This window comes from Megachile rotundata, chromosome 13 (genome assembly GCF_050947335.1).
Source record: "Megachile rotundata isolate GNS110a chromosome 13, iyMegRotu1, whole genome shotgun sequence".
NCBI lineage: Eukaryota > Metazoa > Arthropoda > Insecta > Hymenoptera > Megachilidae > Megachile > Megachile rotundata.
This window is the reverse complement of record NC_134995.1, coordinates 8,994,556-9,020,566: the sequence shown is the minus strand read 5'-3', so window position 1 is coordinate 9,020,566 and position 26,011 is coordinate 8,994,556. Positions and strand designations below refer to the sequence as shown.

Here is a 26,011-nt window from a genome sequence, read left to right as displayed (position 1 = left end):
CTGACAACGGTCAAAGTCGATCGATGAAACTGTCGCTGCATCGAAGCACGCCCTTTCAAATTGTTTTTGTACCGGAAATGACATTTTCCCCATTGAGTCATCGTCACGTCCAATCCCTCTTTTTTTGAGGAACCCGTGTATGAAATATTTGAACAGCAATTACGCGTAAATAAAAGCCGGTATATTCCGCTGCTATTCACCGACAAATAATGCAAGATGGAGATCGATTAATAATTGCAAGACGGAGATGGACAAATTATGGGAATTGATAAATTGCACAAGGCAATTTATATTACAGTAGCATAGATTTTAGAATTCTAACATTTGGATATATTGGGCATTTAATTTTGGTTTCTTAGGCTATTAAGTTCGGGTTTGGGTTACGGGTTCTCCGGTTTTTGGACTTCGGGGTGTTTGGATTTAGGATTTTTGGGTTTTTGGGTTTCGGGTTTGTGGGTTTAGCGTTTCGGGTTTCGGGTTCTTGGGTTTCGGGTTTTTGGGTTTCTCATTTCGGATTTTGGGTTTTGGGTTTCGGGTTTCGGGTTTCGGGTTCTAGGGTTTTGGGTTGTTTGGTTTTTCATGTTGGGTTTCAGGTTATTGGGTTTTGGGTTTTTGGGTTTAGGATTTTTGGATTTTTGCATTTCGGGTTCTTGGGTTTCGGGTTTTTTAATTTTGTTTTTGGGTTTCGGGTTCTAGGGTTCCGGGTTTTTGGGTTTCGCGTTTCGGGTTTCGGGTTTTTGGTTATCTCATTTCGGATTTTGGGTTTTGGGTTTCGGGTTTCGGGTTCTAGGATTTCGGGTTTTTGGGTTTTTCATGTTGGGTTTCGGGTTCTTGGATTTTGGGTTTTTGGGTATTGGGTTTTGGGTTTTGGGTTTTGGGTTTTGGGTTTTGGGTTTTGGGTTTTGGGTTTTGGGTTTTGCTGTTAGGGTTTGGGTTGTGCAGTTAGTATTCACTGTAGGGTTCGATAAATTGTCAGCACCCGATAATGATTCCCTTTCAAGACCACTATTGCTTGAAACAATGAGTTTGCGTTTCTACGTTACCATATTATAAAAATGATAAATCAAACTACTTCTTACATCAACGAATATAAAAATATGTACACTCAGCAATAAATCGTGACGTCCTTTCCCTGAACACATACATGCGTCCCTGTTCAAAGGTTAAACGGCGATTTACGTGGTCGCGCGTTAGTTACCGTACAGTAAATATCCCGAAACATCGTGAAAATATTTGACACGATCTGTCAAAAACGAAAATACCAGCGGAACTTTTTGACTGGTACAGTGTGGCAATCGAGTTACGACGAAAGGTTTTTCCAGTCCGCGTAATAAAAATACGCGCTCATGGGATGTGCGTGTACGTGCGAGAAATGACGGTAACGAGCGATAATTTCGCACAGCGGAATATAAGAAAATTGAAATTTTTGCGAATGATCGTAATTTGACGAGATCGGAATCGGTATTTACGGACGGGTGTTGGCCGATAATCGTTTAAACGGCGATTAAACAGGGGTGTCGGTCTCGCGAATAAATTCGGCGTGGCGAGCGTAACACGCGTGGCGACGCATTCGTTCGCGGGCAAATTACATGCTCGTTCGCGGAGTAATCGATGTTTCTAGTTGGCGGTGACACCGTTAAAACGACGCTCGTTCCGCTGACGTTCGGCCGTAGAAATAATTGCTGGAACTCGCACGGGCATTTCTATGAATTTATGAACAAGCCCGTTGGGTCACAGGTCGGTTATCTTACGCGTGCTACCGTCGCGTTTTCGCAGCCAATTAAAATTATATCGCGGCAACAAGTCACGTGTAATTGTCCCGGGGAAAATGAGATCGCTGCGGGGGAGGCAGGGTGATGACAGTAATGAAAGAAATTTATTGAGACGAACGGGCGACGAAACGTTACCGACAATCGCTTACTATCGTGACGGCTCGCGTCGGAAAATTATTACCCGACATGTGATATCGGCAAAGGGGATTGCAGAGCCGAAGATTGCAGCTTCGGTCCTCTTCGTTTTGCTTTCGCCTCGGTTACCATCGGGAGACGGTAATTTATGGGGGAAAACGAGAGAACTATGCGTTCACGCGCACCTCTGATGTTTAATTCCGTTAAACAATTCGACATCAAAGAAACGGCTTTGAATACCGGGGATTATATTTTGGTTTGGGAATCGGACACTTGCATCGAAGCTTTGGGTTTTGTTCATAGAATTAGGCAATTTATTGAATCTGACGGATTAATATTTTTTGGGTAAAGTATTGTTGAAGGAAGCTTTCATTTACTATTCTAGACTTGTTGATTATAAAATTTGAAAACATTTATATTATTAAATTTGAAAATATTCAGTCTTCAAGTACACTATTTTCCAGATGCAGCTTACAAATCCTCCAAACTTCCAACTTTTCAGATCCCAAAATCGGGAAATTTCATCAAACTCCAAATTCCTGAAAATCCGCAAATACTCTGAAAATTGTCCGACGTAAATAAAGTAGAATCACAATCCTGCGTACAAAATATTCTTCCCACGTTAAAATCCTACGGTTTATTCCTAATAAAGATATTTTATTCGTGCACGATAGAAAGGGTGAATTGTTGTGCAGCGAAAGATTAATAATCCAGGTGATTCCAAATGAAAGCAGCATTAAAACAAATTTTATTTCCGGTAATCCGCTGTGCGCGCGATAAACGACTTCTATTAACCGGAAGGTATAATTTCATTTGAATTATAACATGAATTAATAAATATCCAAACATCTGTTAGCCGGCGCGGTTGAATAAATAATTATACTACGAAATTACTGAAAATTATTATAAGTTGAAATTCATATTTTATGCATTCGATACAAATTGGCCGTACAATTAGTTTCACGGAAGAAACGACCAGTATGTACATATTAAATTACGGTGTAATTAGAGTTTCATGACAAATGCAAAATATTGTACATTCGACGTGAAACAATTTTGTCGAGCAATTATAATAAACCATTATAAAAATTAATCTAAACGATTTTTGTGCTCGCGGTTAAAATTTTTTAGATATTCGTGGCTATTAACTGATTGCGTTTATTAAACCGATTAAATTTTTTATTACGTTTTAGCATTTAGGATTTTGGATTTTTGGGTTTTCGGGTTATTGGATTTTTGGATTTCGGACTTCGGGTTTCGGGTTTTTAGGTTTCGAGTTTATGGGTTTTTGGGTTTTCGGATTCCGGGTTTTCGGGTTCCGGGTTTTTGGGTTTCGGGTTTTTGGGTTTCGGGTTATTGAATTTTTGGATTTCGGACTTCGGGTTTCGGATTTTTAGGTTTCGAGTTTATGGGTTTTTAGGTTTTCGGGTTCCGGGTTTTTGGGTTTCGGGTTTTGGGTTTTCGGGTTTTGGGTTTCGGGTTTTGGGTTTCGGGTTTTTGGATTTTGGGTTTTCGGATTTTTGGGTTTCGGGTTCCGGGTTCCGGGTTTTTGAGTTTTTGGGTTTTTGGGTTTTCGGGTTCCGGGTTCGGGGTTTTTAGGTTTGAGGTTTTGGGTTTCGGGTTTTTGGATTTCGGGTTTTCGGTTTTCGGGTTTTTAGGTTTCGAGTTTATGGGTTTTTGGGATTTTGGGATTTTGGGATTTCGGGTTTCGGGTTTCGGGTTCCGATTTTTGGGTTTCAAGATTCTAGTTCATAGATTTTTAGATTTCGGGTTTCGATTTTTTGTATTTTCGGCATTTTAGGTTTTTGGATTTCAGATTTTTAAGTTGTGGGTTTTGGGTTTTGGATTTCGAATTTTTATGTTTCTGAATTTTTGGGTTTCGAGTTTTGGATTTTAGGTTTTTGAGTCTTCAGTTTTATACGTGGATGTTTGAAGTTTTGTTGTTTCGGACATTTAGACATTCAGTGTTATGGAGTTTTGCAGTTATAAAGTGTCAGAAAGAAAGGGTTTAGGGATTTCAGCGATTAGAGATTTTAATATCCCATAATTCCTACATCCACCAATTTTTTCCTACCATAAATTCTTCCTACCAAAGCCTATTATACCACCGTGTACATGCTTGGTAATAAAAGCATCTATAGCACCCTATAAATAATTCTTTAATAGCCCATCGATATCGACACCGCTCAGTCCATAAACTGTCATGAAAACGAAACCCTAACAATATCTCGATATAAAGCGATCGAATGTTTTGCGGTAAACATTTGCCTACGATTTGTTACGTACGCAGAATCCGTCGATGGTAAAATACTCGCGCTATTTGCAGCTTTAATTGTAACCGTTTGCAGCCCGTTCCCGTATTCCGGAAACGTTGTTCGCAGATTAATACGATTCCCCCTGTCATCGGGGAACAGCGTGTCATCGCGCGATAACTTTTCAGTTTCAATCGCGAACCACCCCTGGCTTGTTTTCCCATCGATCGATCCCCCGGCCAACCTTCGAACGTTCGTCGTACAATGTCATCGTTACACTTTGATGCTTATGTTTGGCGTTATGGCATCGCTATGGTAACTCGATGTACCACTCCGCACTGTGTTTGCTTTACTCGTGAACACGTTCGTTCACGGAACGTACGATTTCCTACGGACTGACCAAACTAATCGACCGGTTCATTAATTAGATCATTCGTGCACGCTTAATTGAAGGTGTTCCGATAGTGAATCGTTCGTTTCATTCGATTGTTACGGTGTTCTTTGATCGGTGCTGGCTGACTTCGTTCGTTTATTCCTTGTTTTTATTAGGTAACTTGTGTTATATTGTATCATGTGATATGTGTGTGAACTTGTATTGTGATGTTTAAGGTATGTTATGTTACATATGTTATGTATAACATATGTGTCACATGTAAATACGTATACATATGTCATGTATAACATATGTGTTATATGTAAATACGTAAACATATGTTACATGTAAATACGTATACATATGTCATGTATAACATATCTGTTATATGTAAATACGTAAACATATGTTACATGTATGTATAACATATGTTATAACATACATAAAATGTTGTATATACCATGTGACAACTTGAATTATAATATGAGACATGTTATGTTATATGCTAATACGTGTATGTTATAACACATATGTGAATGTATGTTATGACACAAGTGTAAATGTGTATTATGTTACATTGCACATATGTGACAGTCTATAATGAAGTATACGATATGTTGTATGTGTTATATGTGTCATATTATATGTATAACTTATGTGATAACATACATAAAACGTATGTTATGATAATAACATACGTTTATTATGTATGCATATACATATGTGACAACTTATGCTGTAATATACATATGAGACAAGTTATGTTATATGCAACATGTGTTACATTATACGTATAATGTATGTTAAAACACATATGTAAATGTATGTTATGACATATGTGGAAACGTATGTTATGTGACATTGCACATATGACGCGACAGTCTACAACAAAATATACATGGTATGTTATGTTACATGTGTTATATGTGTTATGTTATATGTCTAACATATGTGATAACATATACATATGTTACGTTACATTATACGTGTTTACACATAAATGCAATAACTCCTTTGGAACTAATTTACTATAAATTCTTGTCGATAATTTAACTTCTAAATGTTTTCAAAAGCATAAATCACTGAATTTTTCCTAAAACAACACATGTGTCAATATGAATAACATGTGTGAAATTTACGCTTAAGCGAAAGAAGTGAAATCAAGCGAAATAACAGAGGTCTCCCGATAGGTCACCCCATTTGTCGGTTGGTTTATAGAAACCATAGAGTCCCGGTAAGCATATTCTTCAGCGGGGACCCCCATAAAAGTCCGCGCGATCTGGCCGATGGTCTTCCAATCCATAGGATAGGAAACACACCAGCCAGGTAAATTTGTATGCGAACAAGGTACAAAGCTAGGATGCAAAGCCTAGAGATTCGAAAGTTTCCCTTTACCCGGTCGACTGGTGTATAAAAATGTCGTTTGCGCAGCGGCGTAACTCGGCCGAGAAGCCGAAGAAGAAGAGGAAGAAACAAAGGGACAGAAGGTCGGAGAAAGAAAACGAAAGGAACTTGGAGCAAAATGCCGATTGATTTTTACTATTTTCCACCGAGTCCACCGTGTCGGCAGGTTTTGCTTCTGGGAAAAGCGATTGGGGTTCACTTTAACTTGAAATCGGTGAACGTGTTGAAAGGAGAGCAAATGGCGGAGGACTTCGTGAAGGTTTGATTACGAAGTATCGGTTTATTCATTTAGGTTAATTAGTTATGTTTGTTACTGGGTTTCGATTTTCTTATTTTGAATAGGGTAATTTACTATTTTATTGATATTTGCGTTGACTGGATATTGGATGTTGAATTTTTGCATTATTCTTTAGATGTTTGAGTTTTGAGATTTTTTTAATGCGAGGTAGGAGGGAAAAGTTGAATTTGTAATTTTGGGAAGTTTGTAGGTGGTTATGAGGTTTTTTGTGATTGTTATTTTGGGCTTAAAATGAGGGAGAATTTGTAGGTGTTAGGAACTTAGAAGTTTAGGAGTGAGGGAATGTAGGATTGTAGGATTGTAGGAATGTAGGAATGTGGGAATGTAGGAATGTGGGAATCTGGGAATGTAGGAATCTAGAAATCTGGAAATATAGAAATCTAAAAATCTAAAAATATAAAAATATAAAAATTAAGAAATTAAAAATTTTTTAATTGAAAAATTGAAAAATTGGAAAATTAAAAAATTAAAAAATTGAAAAATTGGAAAATTGAAGAATTGAAGAATTGAAGAATTGAAGAATTGAAAAATTGAAAAATTGAAAAATTGAAAAATTCGAAAATTTAGAAACTTAGAAATTTAAAAATTAAAAAATGTTTAAATCTAAGTATTCAAAAATCCAGAAATTTAGAAATCTGAGAATACAATCATTCATTCATCCACACACAGAAAATTCTTCTACAAAATGAAAATACAAACTTGTACTAAAATAACGTCAACAAAAGTTCAGAATCTCCATTGATATCAAACGTCCAGAATCAATAAGTTAATTAATTAGTGATAATACGACAAATTAATCGTGAACAAGATTTATGTATTGTTATACGATTTCATTTATGCAGATCAATCCACAGCACACAATACCGACTATAAACGACAATGGATTAATTTTGTACGAAAGGTACGTGGCAATTATTTTAATTATAATATTATCTTTTCTTATGTTGTATTTTGATGATTACAGTCGACCAATTATGGGATACTTAGTCAATAGATACGCGAGAAATGATTCTTTATATCCTAAGGATCCAAAAAAGCGGGCAGCTGTTGATCAGATGTTGTATTTTGATCTTGGTTCTCTATTTGAAAATATCTCTATGTGTTACGTACGTATATTAATACTATTTTTGTCATTTATTTGGTTATTGTAAAAGCATGGATTTTTGGGGAATGAGATTTTGTTTGAAATAGAGAAATATTAGGAGTCTCGCTATATGGCCCTGGACAGGGGCGAGCCACAAACGGAAGGAGCTTTATAAAAGGAGCTCTTTATAAAAATTTAAAAGTGTAAAGATTTGAAAATTGTTTAACTTGAATTTGGAAAAAGTACAAAACTATAAAATTAGGAAATTAACAAAAAAATGGTGCAAAAAGTAGAGAATTAGAAAATTAGAAAACTAGCAAAAAAAATTAGCGAAATAAATTATATAACTCGAATTTGCAAAAAGGAGGGAACTAAAAAACTATCAATAAAAACTAGAAAATTAGAAAACTAGAAAACTTGAAAATTTAAGAACTTCTGAAATTAAAAATAAAAAATTATGAAACCTTCAATCCTTGGAAACTTGAGAGTTCAAAAACCCGAGAAATTAAAAATTAAAATTGAAATCCCAAATATTTCCAAAATCTTATAATTCAAACACTTGAAAAATTACAAGTTAAAAAATTTGAAAATCTATAAGCTTAACAATTGAAAACCTGAAAACTTAAAACTTACAAGTTAAAAATTTGGAAAATAAGCTTAAAAATTGAAAATTTGAAAAATTTAGCAACTTGAAAATTAAAAAAAAAACTTGAAACCATTATCATACCATAATTACAAATATTCTCACATAAAATCATAAAATTGACACAGAATAAAGAATAAAATTTTTCTTCCAGTTCCCAGTGATACTCGGCAAAACTCATTCACTAAATGAGGAACGCGTACGAGCAGTAGAGAAATCGTGCGAAATATTAAACAAGTTCCTCGAAGGTAAAGAATTTGTGGCTGGTGATAATCTGACGATCGCTGATTTCTCCATCAGCACGTCTATCTGCCTTTTGCACGTAAGTATTTGAGAATGGCACATCAAGCATATAATATCGTACGAGCAATAAAGAATCGAACCCGTGAATCGTATGGCACGCTCGACGATAAAAATGTCGGACTCCTGTTTCATAGCTGGGGAAATTGGGAATGGGGGAAATTGGAATTGGGGAAATTGGGAATTGGGGAAATTGGAATTGGGGAAATTGGGAATTGGGGAAATTGGGAATTGGGGAAATTGGGAATTGGGGAAATTGGAATTGGGACAATTGGTAATTGGGGAAATTGGAAATTGGGGAAATTGGAATTGGGACAATTGGTAATTGGGGAAATTGGAAATTGGGGAAATTGGAATTGGGACAATTGGTAATTGGGGAAATTGGAAATTGGGGAAATTGGAATTGGGACAATTGGTAATTGGGGAAATTGGAAATTGGGGAAATTGGAATTGGGACAATTGGTAATTGGGGAAATTGGAAATTGGGGAAATTGGAATTGGGACAATTGGTAATTGGGGAAATTGGAAATTGGGGAAATTGAAATTGGGACAATTGGTAATTGGGGAAATTGGGAATTGGGGAAATTGGTAATTGGGGAAATTGGTAATTGGGGAAATTGGGAATTGGGGAAATTGGGAATTGGGGAAATTGGGAATTGGAGAAATTGGGAATTGGGGAAATTGGAATTGGGGAAATAGGGTATTGGGGAAATTAGGAATTGGGAAAATTGGAATTGGGGAAATTGGGAATTGGGGAAATTGGGAATTGGGAAAAAATTTTCCGCACTTTTCTGGTAACTGTCGTTTCATGAAAATTTTTAGTTTCAAGTTTTTAAGTGTTAAGTTTTTTATATTGATAATTATAGTCACAAGAATTTTTTGTTGTTTATTATTCAATGAAATGATTATGTAGATAAATGGTAAAATTCGTATTTCATTTGATTGCACATTATTTTGGTATAGGTACATTTTTATTATTTTGTGTTTATTTATTTAAATGATTCCACAATTTTATGTTGAACTATTCTACTATTTAGTTATGAAAATAATTATGAAAATATTTAGTTTGATGCAAGAATTATCAATATTTTATATTTAAATAATTCCATGCTTCGTTATTTTTCATTTCTGTTTCTAATAATATTCAAACTAAATCTGAATAATTGAACAGCTAACCTTCGAATATGATTTTAAATAATTCTTGTAAACAATTATTTTATCACATTTATGTCACATTTCTCAAACCTCATTTCAATTTTATGATAAAGAAAATCTTATCGGAAAACGAAAATAGTACAAGGTTAAATTAAACTTCTAGGTTAACTTTCACGAACATAAAAATATAGTAAATATTCATACTTGAATTCGTAAAAAAAAATGTATTTATTTTTTAAGTTTTAACTCAATTATATTTTATTGCATGGAAGAAGTATTTTATGAGATATATTAAAAATAAATAAAAATGTGAAGTAACTAAAATAAAAAAAATGAAAAATAATATATTATTTTGACAGTGTTTCGATTTCGACCTCGATCGATACGAAAACGTGACGAAATGGTACAACAATTGCAAGGAGCTCATGGCTGGTTTCGAGGATGTGCATGCTCCAGGAACGAAATTCTTTACCGAAGAGTATCGAGCGAATTTAGAAGGATCCAGTTAAAACAGAAGCCGCGAGCAGAGTCGAGACGCTGTACGACTATAAATTTCTTGTTGGTGTACCGCCGATGATCGAGATTAGACACGAAAGCTATTTAGATAGCTGTAAATCATCGTTTCGTTTAACCGAGGCTTCGTCTAGTAGAAAACACGATTTAAAGGCAGCTATCGTTTCTAATTTTACGATTCTGTTCAATTGCACTTTTATTTCTATTAATGTTCCTTGTCTAACATTTTTATTGTGTTCGATAAAACTTTAAGAACACTTGATAATACATTTCATTGTAACTATTTGATATACTATTTTAGGTAAATAATTTCTTCATTTATATAGTTTTGTTTTATTGTATCATTATTTTTATTTGTTAATTGCTCAAATGTATGAAAATTTTTATTTGTTAACAGTACAAGCGTATTAATATTTTAATTTGTTAATTGTTCAAATGTATGAACATTTTAATTTGTTAACAGTACAAACGTATTAATATTTTAATTTGTTAATTGTTCATATGTATGAACATTTTAATTTGTTAACAGTACAAGCGTATTAATATTTTAATTTATTAATTGTTCAAATGTATGAACATTTTAATTTGTTAACAGTACAAACGTATTAATATTTCTATTTGTTAACTGTTCAAATGTATGAACATTTCTATTTGAAAATTTTTGTTGAATCAGTATTATAATTTATAAATTTTAGTTTAATTGCATGAGTATTTTAGTTAAAAAATTTTGACTAAATTATATTAATATTTTAATTTATAAATTTTAGTTCAATTGTATGAATATTTTAATTTATAAATTTTAGTTCAATTGTTTGAATATTTTAATATAAAAATTTTAGTTGAATTACATCAATATTCCAATTTAGAGATTTTAGTTAAATTGCATCAACATTTTGACTGAACACTTTAACTAAATATTTTAATATTTTAATTTAAAAAATGTAATTAAATTGTATCAATAGCTTGGTGTAAAAATTGCAGTTGAATTGTACAAATATTCTAATTTAATAAAAAAATTGTAAACATAGTTGTTAACTTAAATCTAACCTATCTACTAGATTAAACCTACTTGATTCAGCTATTAAACTTAATAAAAATTAAACTTATTAAACTTATTAAAATTAAACTTAACAAATTAAAAAGCTAATTCATAAAACTCAACCTCACTCAAAACTCAATTACATCTATCAAAAACCAGTTCCATTCAAATCCACCCTTCACCCAAGTTCAAACATTCAAACATGTCAAAAAATTGTCCACCCTAAAATAACCTTCTTGATTTGTCAAACTGTGCTCATGCAAGAATTATACCATGTTAAATTCATTACATCAAAACTTGAAGACCCAAAAAACAAATACCAGATAAGGTCAAGCGTAATTAAGCATAGCTGGTAATTCGTCGCCCGTCAGGTCACAATGCATGAAGGGACGTGTTGAACAATACGAAGATCCGAGAGACGCAATGGCGGATTGAATGTCCGTAGATGTTTATCCCGATGGTCGATTCGAAAGCAAGCGACATTGCCGTTACCATGGCATTTATAAAGAGACTGCACCGCTAACTCGGTTAGACAGTTTGCGATTATCTCGTTGTGGACCCTTGGAGAGTACGTAGTTATGTTTGCTTTTGCGTTCTCTGCCACCCTTCTCGGTTATCTGTCGCAAATCATCCGGTCGAAGTTTCGAGAACCCGGGGAGTTTCGGATGGTAGAATGTGCTCTCAGTTTGTAATAGAATCTGTCGATCGATCGTGGTCGAATACTGTTTCGAGGTAACGCGTGTTTCGGCGAGATTTCAAAAATAAACTGTTTCCTACGGTTTTAATATTAATTGCGCTGCGATTTATTTGATGCGTCGGACGCAGGTATTTGACGATGTATGTGGAGACAAGTTGAGGAATTTTAGAATTTAGGGATTTGGTAATTAGAAAATTTGGGGATTTGGGAATTTGGGAAGTGAAGAATTGTAGATATAGTAATTCTGAAATTTGGGAATCTGGGAAGTTGGGTATTGGGAAAGTTGAGAATTGAGGAAATTGGAAATTTGGGAAACTGGGAATTGGGGAAATTGGGAATGGGGGAAGTTGGAATGGGGGAAATTGGAATTGGGGAAATTGGGAATTGGGAAATTTTGAATTGGGGAAATAGGGTATTGGGGAAATATGGAATTCGGGAAATTGGGAATTGGGGAAATTTGGAATTGGGGAAAGTGGGAATTGGGGCAATTGGTAATTGGGAAAATTGGTAATTGGGGAAATTGGGAATTGGGGAAATTTGGAATTGGGGAAGTTGGGAATTGGGGAAATTTGGAATTGGGGAAATTGGAATTGGGGAAATAAGGTATTGGGGAAATATGGAATTGGGGAAATATGGAATTAGGGAAATTGGGAATTGGGGAAGTTGGAAATTGGGGAAATTGGGAATTGGGGAAACATGGAATTGGGGAAAGTGGGAATTGGGGTAAGTGGGAATTGGGGAAATTGGGAATTGGGGAAATTGGGAATTGGGGCAATTGGTAATTGGGGCAATTGGTAATTGGGGAAATTGGGAATTGGGGAAGTTGGGAATTGGGGAAATTTGGAATTGGGGAAATTGGAATTGGGGAAATAAGGTATTGGGGAAATATGGAATTGGGGAAATATGGAATTGGGGAAATATGGAATTAGGGAAATTGGGAATTGGGGAAGTTGGAAATTGGGGAAATTGGGAATTGGGGAAACATGGAATTGGGGAAATTGGGAATTGGGGACATTGGGAATTGGGGAAATTGGGAATTGGGGCAATTGGTAATTGGGGCAATTGGTAATTTGGGAAATTGGGAATTGGGGAAGTTGGGAATTGGGGAAATTTGGAATTGGGGAAATATGGAATTAGGGAAATTGGGAATTGGGGAAGTTGGAAATTGGGGAAATTGGGAATTGGGGAAACATGGAATTGGGGAAATTGGGAATTGGGGACATTGGGAATTGGGGCAATTGGTAATTGGGGCAATTGGTAATTGGGGAAATTGGGAATTGGGGAAGTTGGGAATTGGGGAAATTTGGAATTGGGGAAATTGGAATTGGGGAAATAAGGTATTGGGGAAATATGGAATTGGGGAAATATGGAATTGGGGAACTATGGAATTAGGGAAATTGGGAATTGGGGAAGTTGGAAATTGGGGAAATTGGGAATTGGGGAAACATGGAATTGGGGAAAGTGGGAATTGGGGTAAGTGGGAATTGGGGAAATTGGAAATTGGGGAAATTGGGAATTGGGGAAATTAGGAATTGGGGCAATTGGTAATTGGGGAAATTGGGAATTGGGGAAATTGGGAAATGGGGAATTTTGGGAAATTGGGAAATTGGGAAATTCGGAATTTTGGGAAATTGGAAAATTGGGAAATTGGAACTTGGGAAATTCAGGAATTTGTTAATTCGAAGGTTAAAAAAGTATATTTTTCAGGAGTATATATTTTTTAATTTCCTTTCCTTTGAACTTTTAAATTACCAACCTCCCCCATTTTCCCTAAAATAAATTTATATTTCTTTTCCTTCCCTCCTAAATCACTGCATCCCCCATTTTCGCAAATATCATACGAACCCTATTATCTCACCACATCAAAGCACTACGTTCAATATTTGTTATTTTCCAGAATTATTCACCATTAGCAAATATACCATAAGCATTCTGCTTTCAATCGTCAATTTCATTCCCGGGAAAATTGTTAATAATTTCCTTCATAACAAGTTTATAATTGGTTCTATTTATTACAAAATAATTTCCAGTAATTTTGATTTTAACGTGAAACAGTTAATTAGTTCATTTCGGACAGATATATAATTCATAACATTTTTAATGCAAAATTTCGCCGGGTATAGTGTAACGAGCGCAAACAGAACAGTCGATGAACATTTGAAACTGTTGGCTACGATAAAGTTCAAACAACGACGATGAATTTGAAATTTGCCAATGGATTTCTATTAAACCGCCAAGTTGCGGCCCTTGTGGCGCTGTTGCTTTTATGGCCGTCGCGGTTGGGGTTGAAATAAATTTCAAAGACATCAAGGCGATGAAGGGTGATCAATTAAAAGCGGAATAGACGATGGTAGAAGCGATTAAAATGCCTGTGGCAATGACGTGACCTCCAATTATTGCTTCTCGTTTAACCACGTAATGTTAATGGAACGTAAAGTCAAATATTTTTAAATATACTCACACGTTTCTTTTTTTTTTAAATGAAGAAATACACCAATAAGGTAGAGTGTTTAGCTATATATATTTTCCCCATTGTCAAAAATAAATAAAATATGTATTCATCAAAAATTTTGCCAGCTATAATCTTGATCTCATAAAGTACATAATATACACATATGCATGTACATATACACATATAAAGTATCATACATATACACATTTTATTACCTTGATTAAATTTTGATTAAACACTAATTAGTAAAGAAGATGCATTAGTACGTGCATTGTAGATTATTTGTCTAGGAATGCAATCGTAAACAGTGTCTGGTAAGTATCTGGTATGCAAGGACAATTTAAAGTCCCTCGTGTAATCATCGAGTCCTGACGTTGTCCTCGTTACACCACTTTCTCTTTGTTTGAACAACCGTGACGCGAAGTAACTTCTCTTGTACTGTTTATTCAATGGTCAACTTCTGTGGTTGGTCATGGTGTATCTAAGTCTTAAATAAATAGAGAAACATCCCTGAATGGTTTATTAACGGCGATATATTGCGAGGAGCGAGCTACTCTTTCGGGATTGGATTAATTATTTTGTTATGGGAGTTCTGATCAGATGTATGCTGATTTACTGTGTTTAGATTTATTTTCTAAATTTATGGAAAACATTTCTGGACAAATAATAGATTTGAATAAAATAAAAATAAAATAATATAAAGTAATAAATTATATTACATCATGCTAACATTAATTATAAAATGAAGACTACTAGTTATATTAACTAATAGTAATAATTAATAATGAATATGAATAATTTTAAGGATATAACAATTTTAACAGTATAAGAATAATTTTAATAATATAACAATTTTAACAGTACATGAATAATTTTAACAATATAACAATTTTAAGAGTATATCAATAATTTTAACAATGTAACAATTGTAACAGTACATGAATAATTTTAACAATATAACAATTGTAACAGAACATGAATAATTTTAACAATACAACAATTTTAACAATATAACAATTTGAACAGTACATGAATAATTTTAACAAGATAACAATTTTAACAGCACATGAATTTTAACAATATAACAATTTTAACAGCATATCAATAATTTTAACAATATAACAATTTTAACAGTACATGAATAATTTTAACAAGATAACAATTTTAACAGCACATGAATTTTAACAATATAACAATTTTAACAGCATAACAATTTTAACAGCATAACAATTTTAACAGTATATGAATAACTTTAACAATATAACAATTTTAGTATACGTATTTTAAAATAATTTTAGCGATATCACAAACATCGTAACCAACAATAAAATTTAATGAAACAAAACACCGAAATAAAACCCATTACAGATTTTCAGATAAGTTAAACAAAATCAACGAAAGAATGTAAACAATCCATGAGAAGCAAAGTTCGTCAGGTTCGCACATAACATACTTAGAACAATATTCCTCATACGCCGTTATTCAAAGTCAGAATTGCATCTCTCCAAACAATCAATAACTCTCAAAAACTTTTCCTCAACGAAAACCACATCCAAGCCGAGCGTTTCAGGGAACAAACAGATCATGTAAAGTTAGCCTTCCAATTTACCCCCCTTGCTGTAACGCTTTAGAACAGCCTGGAAACTCTCAATTAGTCTTGCACGGTTCTAAGTCACTTCCGATAAACACGAGGCTCGCACTCAGTACGCATTATTCCCTCTCGTTTCGTTTCCATGAAATTTGCATCTATTTGCGCCGCTGTTTACGACATGTTTTCTTAAATGAACTTTCGAAAATTTACGCGAATTTTACTGTGGAAATGGCGCCACTTTCAGTGGTAAATAATTTTGGACTCAATAATAACATTGGTTAAGGTTAATATTGGTAATATTTGATAGTAATTTCAGTAATAAATTTAATAAATTCTAACTTGTTATTAGGTAATATAACAATGGTAATGTTAGGTAGGTTTAATGTGTTTAATTTTTAAAATTTATTAATAGCAATATTAGACAGTTATATCAGTTTTGGCAACATTGCTCCCAATTTCAATTTCCCCAATTACCAATTTCCCCAATTCCCAATTTCCCCAATTCCCAATTTCCCCAATTCCCAATTTCCCTAATTCCAATTTCCCCAATTCTCAATTTCCCCAATTCCCAATTTCCCCAATTACCAATTGCCCCAATACCCTATTTCCCCAGTTCCCAATTGTCCCAATACCCTATTTTCCCAATTCCCAATTTCCTCAATTCTCAATTGTCCCAATTCCAATTTCCCCCATTCCCAATTGCCCCAATTTCATAATTCCCCAATACCCTATTTCCCCAATTCCAATTCCCCCAATTTCAAATTTCCCTATTTCCCAATTTCCCTATTTCCCAATTTCCCCAATTCCTAATTTCCCCAATTCCCAATTTCCCCAATTCCCAATTTCCCCAATTCCCAATTTCCCCAATTCCCAATTTCCCCAATTCCCAATTCCCCCAATTCCCAATTCCCCCAATTCCCAATTTCCCTATTTCCCAATTTCCCAATTTCCCCAATTCCCAATTTCCCCAATTCCCAATTTCCCCAATTCCAAATTTCCCCAATTCCAATTTCCCCAATTCTCAATTTCCCCAATTCCCAATTTCCCCAATTACCAATTGTCCCAATTTCAATTTCCCCCATTCCCAATTTCCCCAATTCCAATTTTCCCAATTCTCAATTTCCCCAATTCCAATTTCCCCAATTCTCAATTTCCCCAATTTCCAATTTACCCAATTACAATGTTAGATATATGTAATATTTTCAGTTTAGATAACTCAACATTAGTAATAACTTCAAATAAATATTATAAGATCCACTGAGATAATTTAACTTATTATTATTGTATACCTGTAATAACAAATTTATCTTAAGTAATTTGGACCTGGTAACATTGCATATAACAAGTTCTCAATAACCTAAAACTTGATAACCTAAAACTAGATAACCTAAAACTAAATAACCTAAAACTAAATAACCTAAAACTTGATAATTTACATAACCTAAAACTAACATTACAACATATCATACTAACACTCCACTGCACCTCACGTTCCATATCTTAGAATATGTTCGAGTGCATAATAAATAATAGAACACGTTACGATAATAGATCATTATCACGTTCGCAACCAAGATAGTAAGATGTTACAGATGCGTCACACTGTTAGAGCTACTCAGGATATAGTATCACACATATGTGACAGTGGATATGTAGTAGCTATATTTCAGCAACACAGTCTCCATTAACAAATGATTTGTTTCTGCACCATCACTCAGTCTCTATTCCTACAAATCACCTTGAAAGTCGCGACGCCATACGTACCCTGTGGTATATGTACACAGGCTGAACTTAGCTGCAGGATCTCGGTCTATTGCCGCCATTTGTATTGCTGTCTACAGTTCGCTGATATCGGGTATATTCAAAGATTACAATATTACTTGGTCAATGGGTGTTTGGAAATTTGGGGAAGGAGGAAATTAGGTGCTTGGAAATTTAGGTGTTTGGTAACTTGGGGGTTTGGATATTTGGAGATTTGGGATTTTAGGGTTTTGGGAATTTGGAGATTTGGATATATGGGAAGCTGGGCATTTGTGGATATGGAAATTTGGGGAGTTGGGAATTTGGAGATTTGAGTATTTGGGAAGTTGGGAATTTGGGGATATGGAGATTTAGGGATTTGGGAATTGGAAAGCTCGGAATTGAGGAAATTGGGAATTTGGGGAATTGGAAAATTGTGGATTTGGGAATTTAGGGAGTTGGGAATTGGAGAGCTGGGAATTGAAGAGCGGGGAATTGGGGAGCGGGAAATTGGGGAGCGGGAAATTGGGGAGCGGGAAATTGGGGAGCGGGAAATTGGGGAGCGGGAAATTGGTGAGCGGGGAACTGAGGAGCGGGGAATTGGGGAGCGGGGAACTGGAGAGCGGGGAATTGGGAAGCACGAAATTGGGGAGCAGGGAATTGGGGAGCAGGGAGTTGGGGAGCAGGGAATTGGGAAGCAGGGAATTGGGGAGCGGGGAGTTGGGGAGCAGGGAATTGGGAAGCAGGGAATTGGGGAGCAGGGAATTGGGAAGCACGGAATTGGGGAGCGGGGAATTGGGTAGCGGGGAATTGGGGAGCGGGGAATTGGGGAGTGGGGAATTAAGGAAATTGGGAATTTGGGATCGGGGAATTGGGGAGTAGAATACTAAGGAAATTGGGAATTTGAGAATTTTAGAATTTGCGAATTTGTAAAATCTTGATAATCCAACAGTTCAGTACATTGTTTCCAAAATCTGTCCCCCTGGAAAATCTGAAAATTTCTGAACCATCAAATTAAATGATCACACTATCCCTGCTCCCAATTAGCTCACCTCAAACCATAAAAACCCAAATCCCTAACTGCTCGTTCCCCAGAGCCTAAAGACACTGCTATTCCCAAATAAGCTTCGCAACACAACTTTTATCCGCAAGAATTGAAAATCGATTAAAGGTTAAATCTGTGGCGAAGATACTTGTTGAATCTTAGGTAGCAGTTAAAGAGTGCAATAACACAGAGTTGGACGATAATTAGCGAGTGAGCATCGAATGAAAAGAACGCTAATCGTCGCAGCAAATTGGCTGTGCCGGGAACAATGTATAAGTACCATAATTATATGGTTCATTAACCCGTGCTCGATACCGATTACGCTATTTACAGAATCACCAGGTGGTAATGTTAATTTCACTTCGAATTTCGCTGAAACTGTTTTAACTTGCTGCGGGAACGCCGAATCGGAGAGAAATTTTATCGCTAATTTAAATTGATGTTGATTCATCAACTGTCAATTTGTCTCTGTGCGAATGAAATTTTCAGGGAAACTACGGGAATTATCATGGGTGAAAAGAACAGATGTTTCGTTTTAAACTAGCCGCATGTTTCCATCAATTACTTCTTAAACCGATTAATTAACTTTTAATCGGATCAGTTTATCTTCTTAATTACGATGCTGTTTACCTCGAAAAAAGATTTCTACGTCAATTTCTCGTGTGAAAACTCGTATGGTTTTTCAGAGTATATTTCAAGTAAAATGTTAGAGTTCAATATTAAGTACTATAATTAACATTGAACTCTAACATTTAACATAACAAGATAGTATTTGTTTTAGTATTATAGCATTCGTACACAGTATCGTTCAAGCTAAAGTCAGATAGTTATATAATTCTAACTATACAGGGTGTCTCATAGTGTAGGTCTCTGAAATGGGGGTAGCTGACGACATTCTGAATAAGACTTCCCTTTGCAAAAATGGGGTGTGAAGCTTCGTTTTTGAATTATTAAGGAAAAACACGGTCGCGTAGAAATGGGGGGAGTAGAGAATATAACGCGCGGAATTACGCCGCGTGGAGATTCAACGTGTGGAAATATGGGGCGTTGGAGATATAACGCGTGGAAACAAGGGCGTAGGAAATATAACGCGTGGAATTACGCCGCGTGGAGATTCAACGTGTGGAAATATAGGGCGTTGGGGATACGAGGCGTGGAAATAGGGGCGTAGAGAATATAACGCGTGGAATTACGCCGCGTGGGGATTCGACGCGTGGAAATACGGGGCGTAGGGAATATATAGCGTGGAATTACGCCGCGTGGAGATTCAACGCGTGAAAATACGGGGCGTTGGAGATATCACGCGTGGAAATAGGGACGTAGGGAATATAACGCGTGGAATTACGCCGCGTGGAGATTCAACGCGTGGAAATACGGAGCGTTGGAGATATAACGCGTGGAAATAGGAGCGTAGAGAATATAACGCGTGGAATTACGCCGCGTGGGGATTCGACGCGTGAAAATACGGAGCGTTGGGGATATGACGAGTGGAAATAGGGACGTTGGGAATCAAAGCGCGAGGATTGCGTATGCGCAGACGCTAGACTCAAAGCTGTGTTCTCGCGTCTGCGCATGCGTAATCCTCGCGCCTGATTGGTCCGTCTTTTTCCTTAATAGACACCCTGTACTTCCATTATTCACTTAATTTAACTCTAACACTGAATTTCTCCCAAAGTCAAAAGGATCCATCCTTTTAAAATAATGATTTTTACAATTTGTATAAAATATTTTATTTACGATAAAAATATGTATGCATTAATCTATTAATATGTATTTTAATAAAGAATTTAGACAGAAATTCAACTCGGAACCATAATGGCTAATGCATTCGTGACAAGCTTATTGCAACAAAGTGAGTCAGTCTGCACGTTCGCACCTTGTAGGGTTCGCATGCACTATTAATTGCGAAGTTTCCGTTGAAAAAAAAATGCATGATCAATCATTTGGTACAGATAAACTTGCGATCCAGGTGGAATAGTTAATTCGAAAGTTCAAGGTAGGCTGTTCACTTTCATTTTATACCCACACGATTCTGTATCGCGTTTGGAATCGTAAGGCACAGGCACGCGAAGTCACTGAACCGAGAACATTTTCAAGTCAAATTATGCTGAATACAAGAATTCCGGATGTTACGTAATCAATGGTAGATACGTTGTTTCTTGTGGAATAATAATGTTTATATATGTAGAGGATGTTTGTGTTGTAAATGTTAGGTTTATGAGTGGAGAATTTTTGGTACTTGGGAATTTTTAAATTAATTTTAAGTTGGAGTTTTTCGAATTTCTAAATCTTATATTCGTAAGATTATGAATTAAAAAATGTTTAAATTACCAACGACCTAATCACCAGACCCCTAAATCCTAAAATTTTTAAATCACCAGATACCCAAATTTCCAAATCCCAAATCTCCCAAAATTCCCAAATCTCCCAAATCTCCCAAAATTCCCAAATTTCCCAAAATTCCAAATCTCCCAAAATTCCCAAATCTCCCAAATCTCCCAAAATTCCCAAATTTCCCAAAATTCCCAAATTTCCCAAAATTCCCAAATCTCCCAAATCTCCCAAATCTCCTAAAATTTCCAAATCTCCCAAAATTTCCAAATCTCCCAAATCTCCCGAAATTCCCAAATCTCCCAAATCTCCCAAAATTGCCAAATCTCCCAAAATTCCTAAATTTCCCAAAATTCCCAAATCTCCCAAAATTCCCAAATCTCCCAAATCCCAATTCTCCCAAAATTCCCAAACCTCCCAAATCCCAAATCCCAAAATTCTCCTCACTTGATATTTTCATACTTCCAAACTAATTTACATCTACCCAAATATTACGTAAAACGGTCGTCCAAATTGTACAGAATGAAAATAAAATGTTGCTAAAAATTGAATATATATTATCGATACCCCGGTAGTTCGCGTGCGTGCAATTTCGTTGCGATGTCATAATTGACAAAACGTTATCGCAGCGATCACACGTCATTTACCAAATTGCGCGACTGTTGCATGACGATATGGAATCGCAACGAATCAGACATTCCTCTATTCGATGGCACGTGCATGGACCAAAAGGGCCATTTATTATTCTCTATAACAGTGGCGACGTCAAATTGTTTATCGAAAAAGTTCAGAAACATGTAAATCAATTCAATTTTATCGCAACAACATGTAGTGGGCATATGTCAATAAAATTTGTCGTGGAAAAAAAATATATTGAGGAAATGAACAAAAATTTGCTTTACACGATTTTCATTATTTATAAATAATCTTCCAGATGTATCTGCATGTTAGTAAATCTGTAACATTATTGATAAAATCGTTCACTGCAAATTTTAAATTATTTTTCATTTATTTTCACGTCAAATTTTCTTGACACCATATTATAATTTAGTACTATAGTTATAATTTTCTTTTTTAGATAAACTCGGCATTATGTTTATAAAATAACCTACAGAGTGTTATGTTAATTTAATATTTTTTTTTTAATAAACTCAGTATTATGTTTATAAAATAACCTACAGAGTGTTATATTAATTTAATATTCTTTTTTGAATAAACTCAGTATTATGTTTATAAAATAATCTACACATTGTTATATTAATTTAACATTCAAAATAGAGTCTACAAGAATATTATAATAATTTATTACAGGAACAAGTATTGAATAATCATAAATTACAGAAATAGCCTAGAGAGGTTCCAGTATCAAGAAAACGCAACAATCTAGATTCTTAGAAGACACTAAACGACCGTGGATCTCGAAAAATAACAAGGTGGAAACTGGGTGCACGACAAATATCCAGTTTAATTTGAAAGATTGTCGAAAATCCAGGGAAAAACGGGCCGCGGAAAGTGGCATGGGCTGATTTCCCGGCCGATGAAACTTTCTCGACTTTGCCCGCTCGCAATTTCCCCGGTAAAAACATTATCCTCCCTTCAATGATTCCTCGAGGGCGATCCACGCGGCCGCATCCTCGAAATGGACCGCGAGTTAATTAAATTCAGGAACCGGGGGAATGCCGTAGACCGTCGAACAGGAATTCCAGGAACGGAAGCGGAGGGCTTTTTCAGCTCTCGCCACTTTCTGCTGCATCATCCAGCCTGAAATTATCGTTCGTTGCCGCAATTCTTTGCACGTACGCACACGCACATACTATAAACGCGTATTTTTATTACGAGGTCCTGGAACGCTCGCCGTAACTCGCACTCGAAAAATTGCTCTCACGCTATTTTCCTGACGGGTCGATTCTTGTGGTTTTTTGAAATATTTAGTAGGTGGTAGCGATTGGTTGGGTAAATATAACACTTACTGTGTCAGTAGTACACTAGTACTTACTGCACTATTTAGGAAATATGTGTCAACACATTTTGTGTCACATAGAACTTCGATGTCATCCTTACATACATTTGTAATCTTAAAACAACACCTAATATGTACTAGTATTCTAATACATAGAAACTGGGACATGTTTATGTAATTTTATCCTAGTACATAATTGTGTAATTTTATACTGGAACAGAATTCTGTAATTTTATACTGGTACATAAAAGAGTAATTTTATCCTAGTACATAGCTGTGTAATTTGATACTGGTACAGAGTTGTGTAATTTTATACTAGAACAGAATTCTGTAACTTTATACTGGTACATAAAAGAGTAATTATATCCTAGTACATAACTATGTAATTTTATACTGGTACAGAGTTCTGTAATTCTATACTGGAACAAAATTCTGTAACTCTATACTGGTACATAAAAGAGTAATTTCATCCTAGTGCACAACTGTGTAATTTAATATTCTGGTAAATAACTGTGTAATTTGACACTGGTAGATAACTGTGTAATTTGATACTGGAACATAACTGTGTAATTTGATACTGGAACATAACTGTGTAACTTGATACTGGTACTTTCCATGTGTAATTTGATACTGGTAGATAACTGTGTAACTTGATACTGGAACATAACTATGTAATTTGATACTGGAACATAAGTGTGTAACTTGACACTGGTAGATAACTCTGTAATTTAATACTGGTACATAAGTGTGTAACTTGACACTGGTATACATAACTGTGTAACTTGATACTGGTACATAAAAGTGTAACTTAATACTGCTACATATAAGTGCAATTCTATACTTGTACATAAAAGTGTGATTTTATCCTGATACATAACTGTGTAATTCTATACTGGTACATAAAAGTGTAATGTTATCCTTATACATAATTCTGTAATTTTATCCTAACATATAATTGTACAATTTCATCCTTGTACATATTTCTATAATTTTATCCTGATACATAATTCTGTAATTTTACCCAGATACATAATAATATAATGTTATCCTGGTACATAATTCAGCTTGAGCTTGACCTTCAGACGTAGCTTGATCTTGACATATGCTTTGAAGGTCATCTTCCTGATTAACATTCAAGATGCAGCTTGTTCTTTATTAAAAACTCACCTACTGACATATCACGTATAGAACATACTTTGAAGTATACAGAGTGTCTCACAACAGTTGTACCTCCTAAAGGACATTTATAATACATCTTCTCAACTTTCTCCTGTGTGAAACTGCTGTTTGAGTCCTCTGAATTATTATTACATTTCGAATATCTCTAAAAAGAATCTATAATTTCCATTCTCGAGAACCGCCTCTAAAATCTAGCGAATTTCTCGAAGCGACAAATCTGCAACTCCAGAAACAATAGAACGAAACGTTCCTCAACGCAGCAGTTTCCGCATATTGTTTTAAACTTCCATAAGTCGATAGGGTTGTACGTGTAGAAATTCGGCTGATCGAATCGCAATAGATCCCGTTCGAGCGTTTAACATCGCCGGCGAGCACGCTCCGAGTAGCATTATTCAATTTGTTGCCATTATGGCGGTGGAACTGGCTGGAAATGTCTGACTAGCAGACGAATTTTCGAAGCGAAACAGATGCCCGACTCGATTTCCGTTTGGCAAATTCAATCCCTCGGCACTATCTGTAATTAGCCTATGCCTCCCAAAAGAGCGTTCCACGTTCTGCCGGCCATAACCGCGAATGATTAGAAGTGCATTTCCGGCCGGCCATAAACGGGCTAACGCTCGCGTTGAATCGAAGGATTTGCGGTCTCCTTGGATTTCCACGCTTTCGTGCCCGCATACCTCGTGAAAATCGACTACGTGGAATTCCAATAACGTTCGAGAAGTGGGTCGACTCGTTTACGGGCACACGGTCGACTCAAATTGTCGTGAACTTATTATGCCCGGTATCGAGTGCTTTTCTCGATAATTCGACACGTTTCAGGAGAATCGCTTAATGGCCGCGTACGGCGCTCCGCTGAGACTGCGGCCATTTTAGACATATTTCGGTGCCGATTTCTGGGTTCAGACAGGTTTTACAGTTGGCGGGTTGACATTTCTTGAAATTGGACGCTTTGAGATTTTTAAATGATGGAATTTTAGAGGTTTCAGGTCTTAAAATTTTAAGAGTATGAAGGTTTAAGGTTATGTAGAATTTTGAAGGTTTGAAACTTTCAAGTTACTGAATTCTGTAAGATCTTGAAATCTATTGTTTAATCCTCTGAATACTTCAGCATTTTTTTTCAAATTTAAAAATATAAATATTATAACTTTAGAACCTGTAATATTTTTAAATTAAAAAATTTGTAAATAAACTATTTCTACACTGTTTCAGTTACATCTAATAAATATTACATTCGCACAACAAACAAATTAAAAAAAACTATTTACACTCTAATCTTCATCTTTCCATCATTCTACCATCTCCGTCCCTCATTTTCCCATTCTTTGCACTGTGAAATACTAATGAAATGACGAACGCAAAGATTGCAGATTAAAAAGAAATATTTGCCAACGTTGAAACATTTGTTAGTTCAAATTAGCATGTAACGCAAACTTCCATGAAATGGGGACGGAAAAAATGTATCCGATCAATTACCCAACATTCTTCCCGCGGGAAAATAGTATTTCTTCGTGGGGTCTTTTCGCTGAATCATGGCGGTATGAGCAGCAGATGCGTCATTCGGTTAACAGGGTGACATTACAGTTTCGTTTTTCGTTTATCACTCGTAAATCTATATTGAACATGCTCAATTTTGTAGCTATTTGCATCTGTGTTACGTTTTCATGGAACAATTCGCTTTTTTTTCTTTCGTGTGTGTTTATTTCAAGTAAAATACATGTGTGACTCACTAGATGCAAATATTTTATTCTCTATGCAATGTGTATGGTTTAAATTCATGTTAGGTACAATTAGATACAATATTAGGTACAATAAGTATAATTGTAAAAAATAATTGATAATTCAGGGAAAGGTATTTTAGTTGAAAATTACTTGAAAATTACTGACTTTGTAAGAGTTAGGTTATGTTAAGATAGGTTAAGAGTTAAATAAAATGTCTGAAAGAATTAGTTCAAGACGACATTTGAAAAAGATGAAAATTGAGAAGTTGAACATTTTTTAAAATTGTTTATGGAGGTAAATATTAAGTAATATTAAGTGGAAGGTTTTAG

General features: G+C 35.3%; 2 protein-coding genes across 2 annotated transcripts in view; one reads left to right on the top strand and one right to left on the bottom strand.

Annotated features, from left to right (window-relative positions):
* Positions 1–26,011, bottom strand: part of LOC100880687 (cyclic GMP-AMP phosphodiesterase SMPDL3A) — a 188,355-nt gene that overhangs the window by 145,249 nt on the left and 17,095 nt on the right. The window lies entirely within an intron of this gene.
* Positions 4,504–10,391, top strand: LOC105663069 (glutathione S-transferase 1-1-like). The gene is made up of 7 exons (XM_012290028.2): positions 4,504–4,708; positions 5,723–5,858; positions 5,964–6,195; positions 7,077–7,135; positions 7,199–7,340; positions 8,116–8,283; positions 9,776–10,391. The coding sequence occupies exons 3-7, from the start codon at positions 6,055–6,057 to the stop codon at positions 9,923–9,925; spliced, it is 660 nt and encodes a 219-aa protein (XP_012145418.1). The 5' UTR covers positions 4,504–4,708; positions 5,723–5,858; positions 5,964–6,054; the 3' UTR covers positions 9,926–10,391.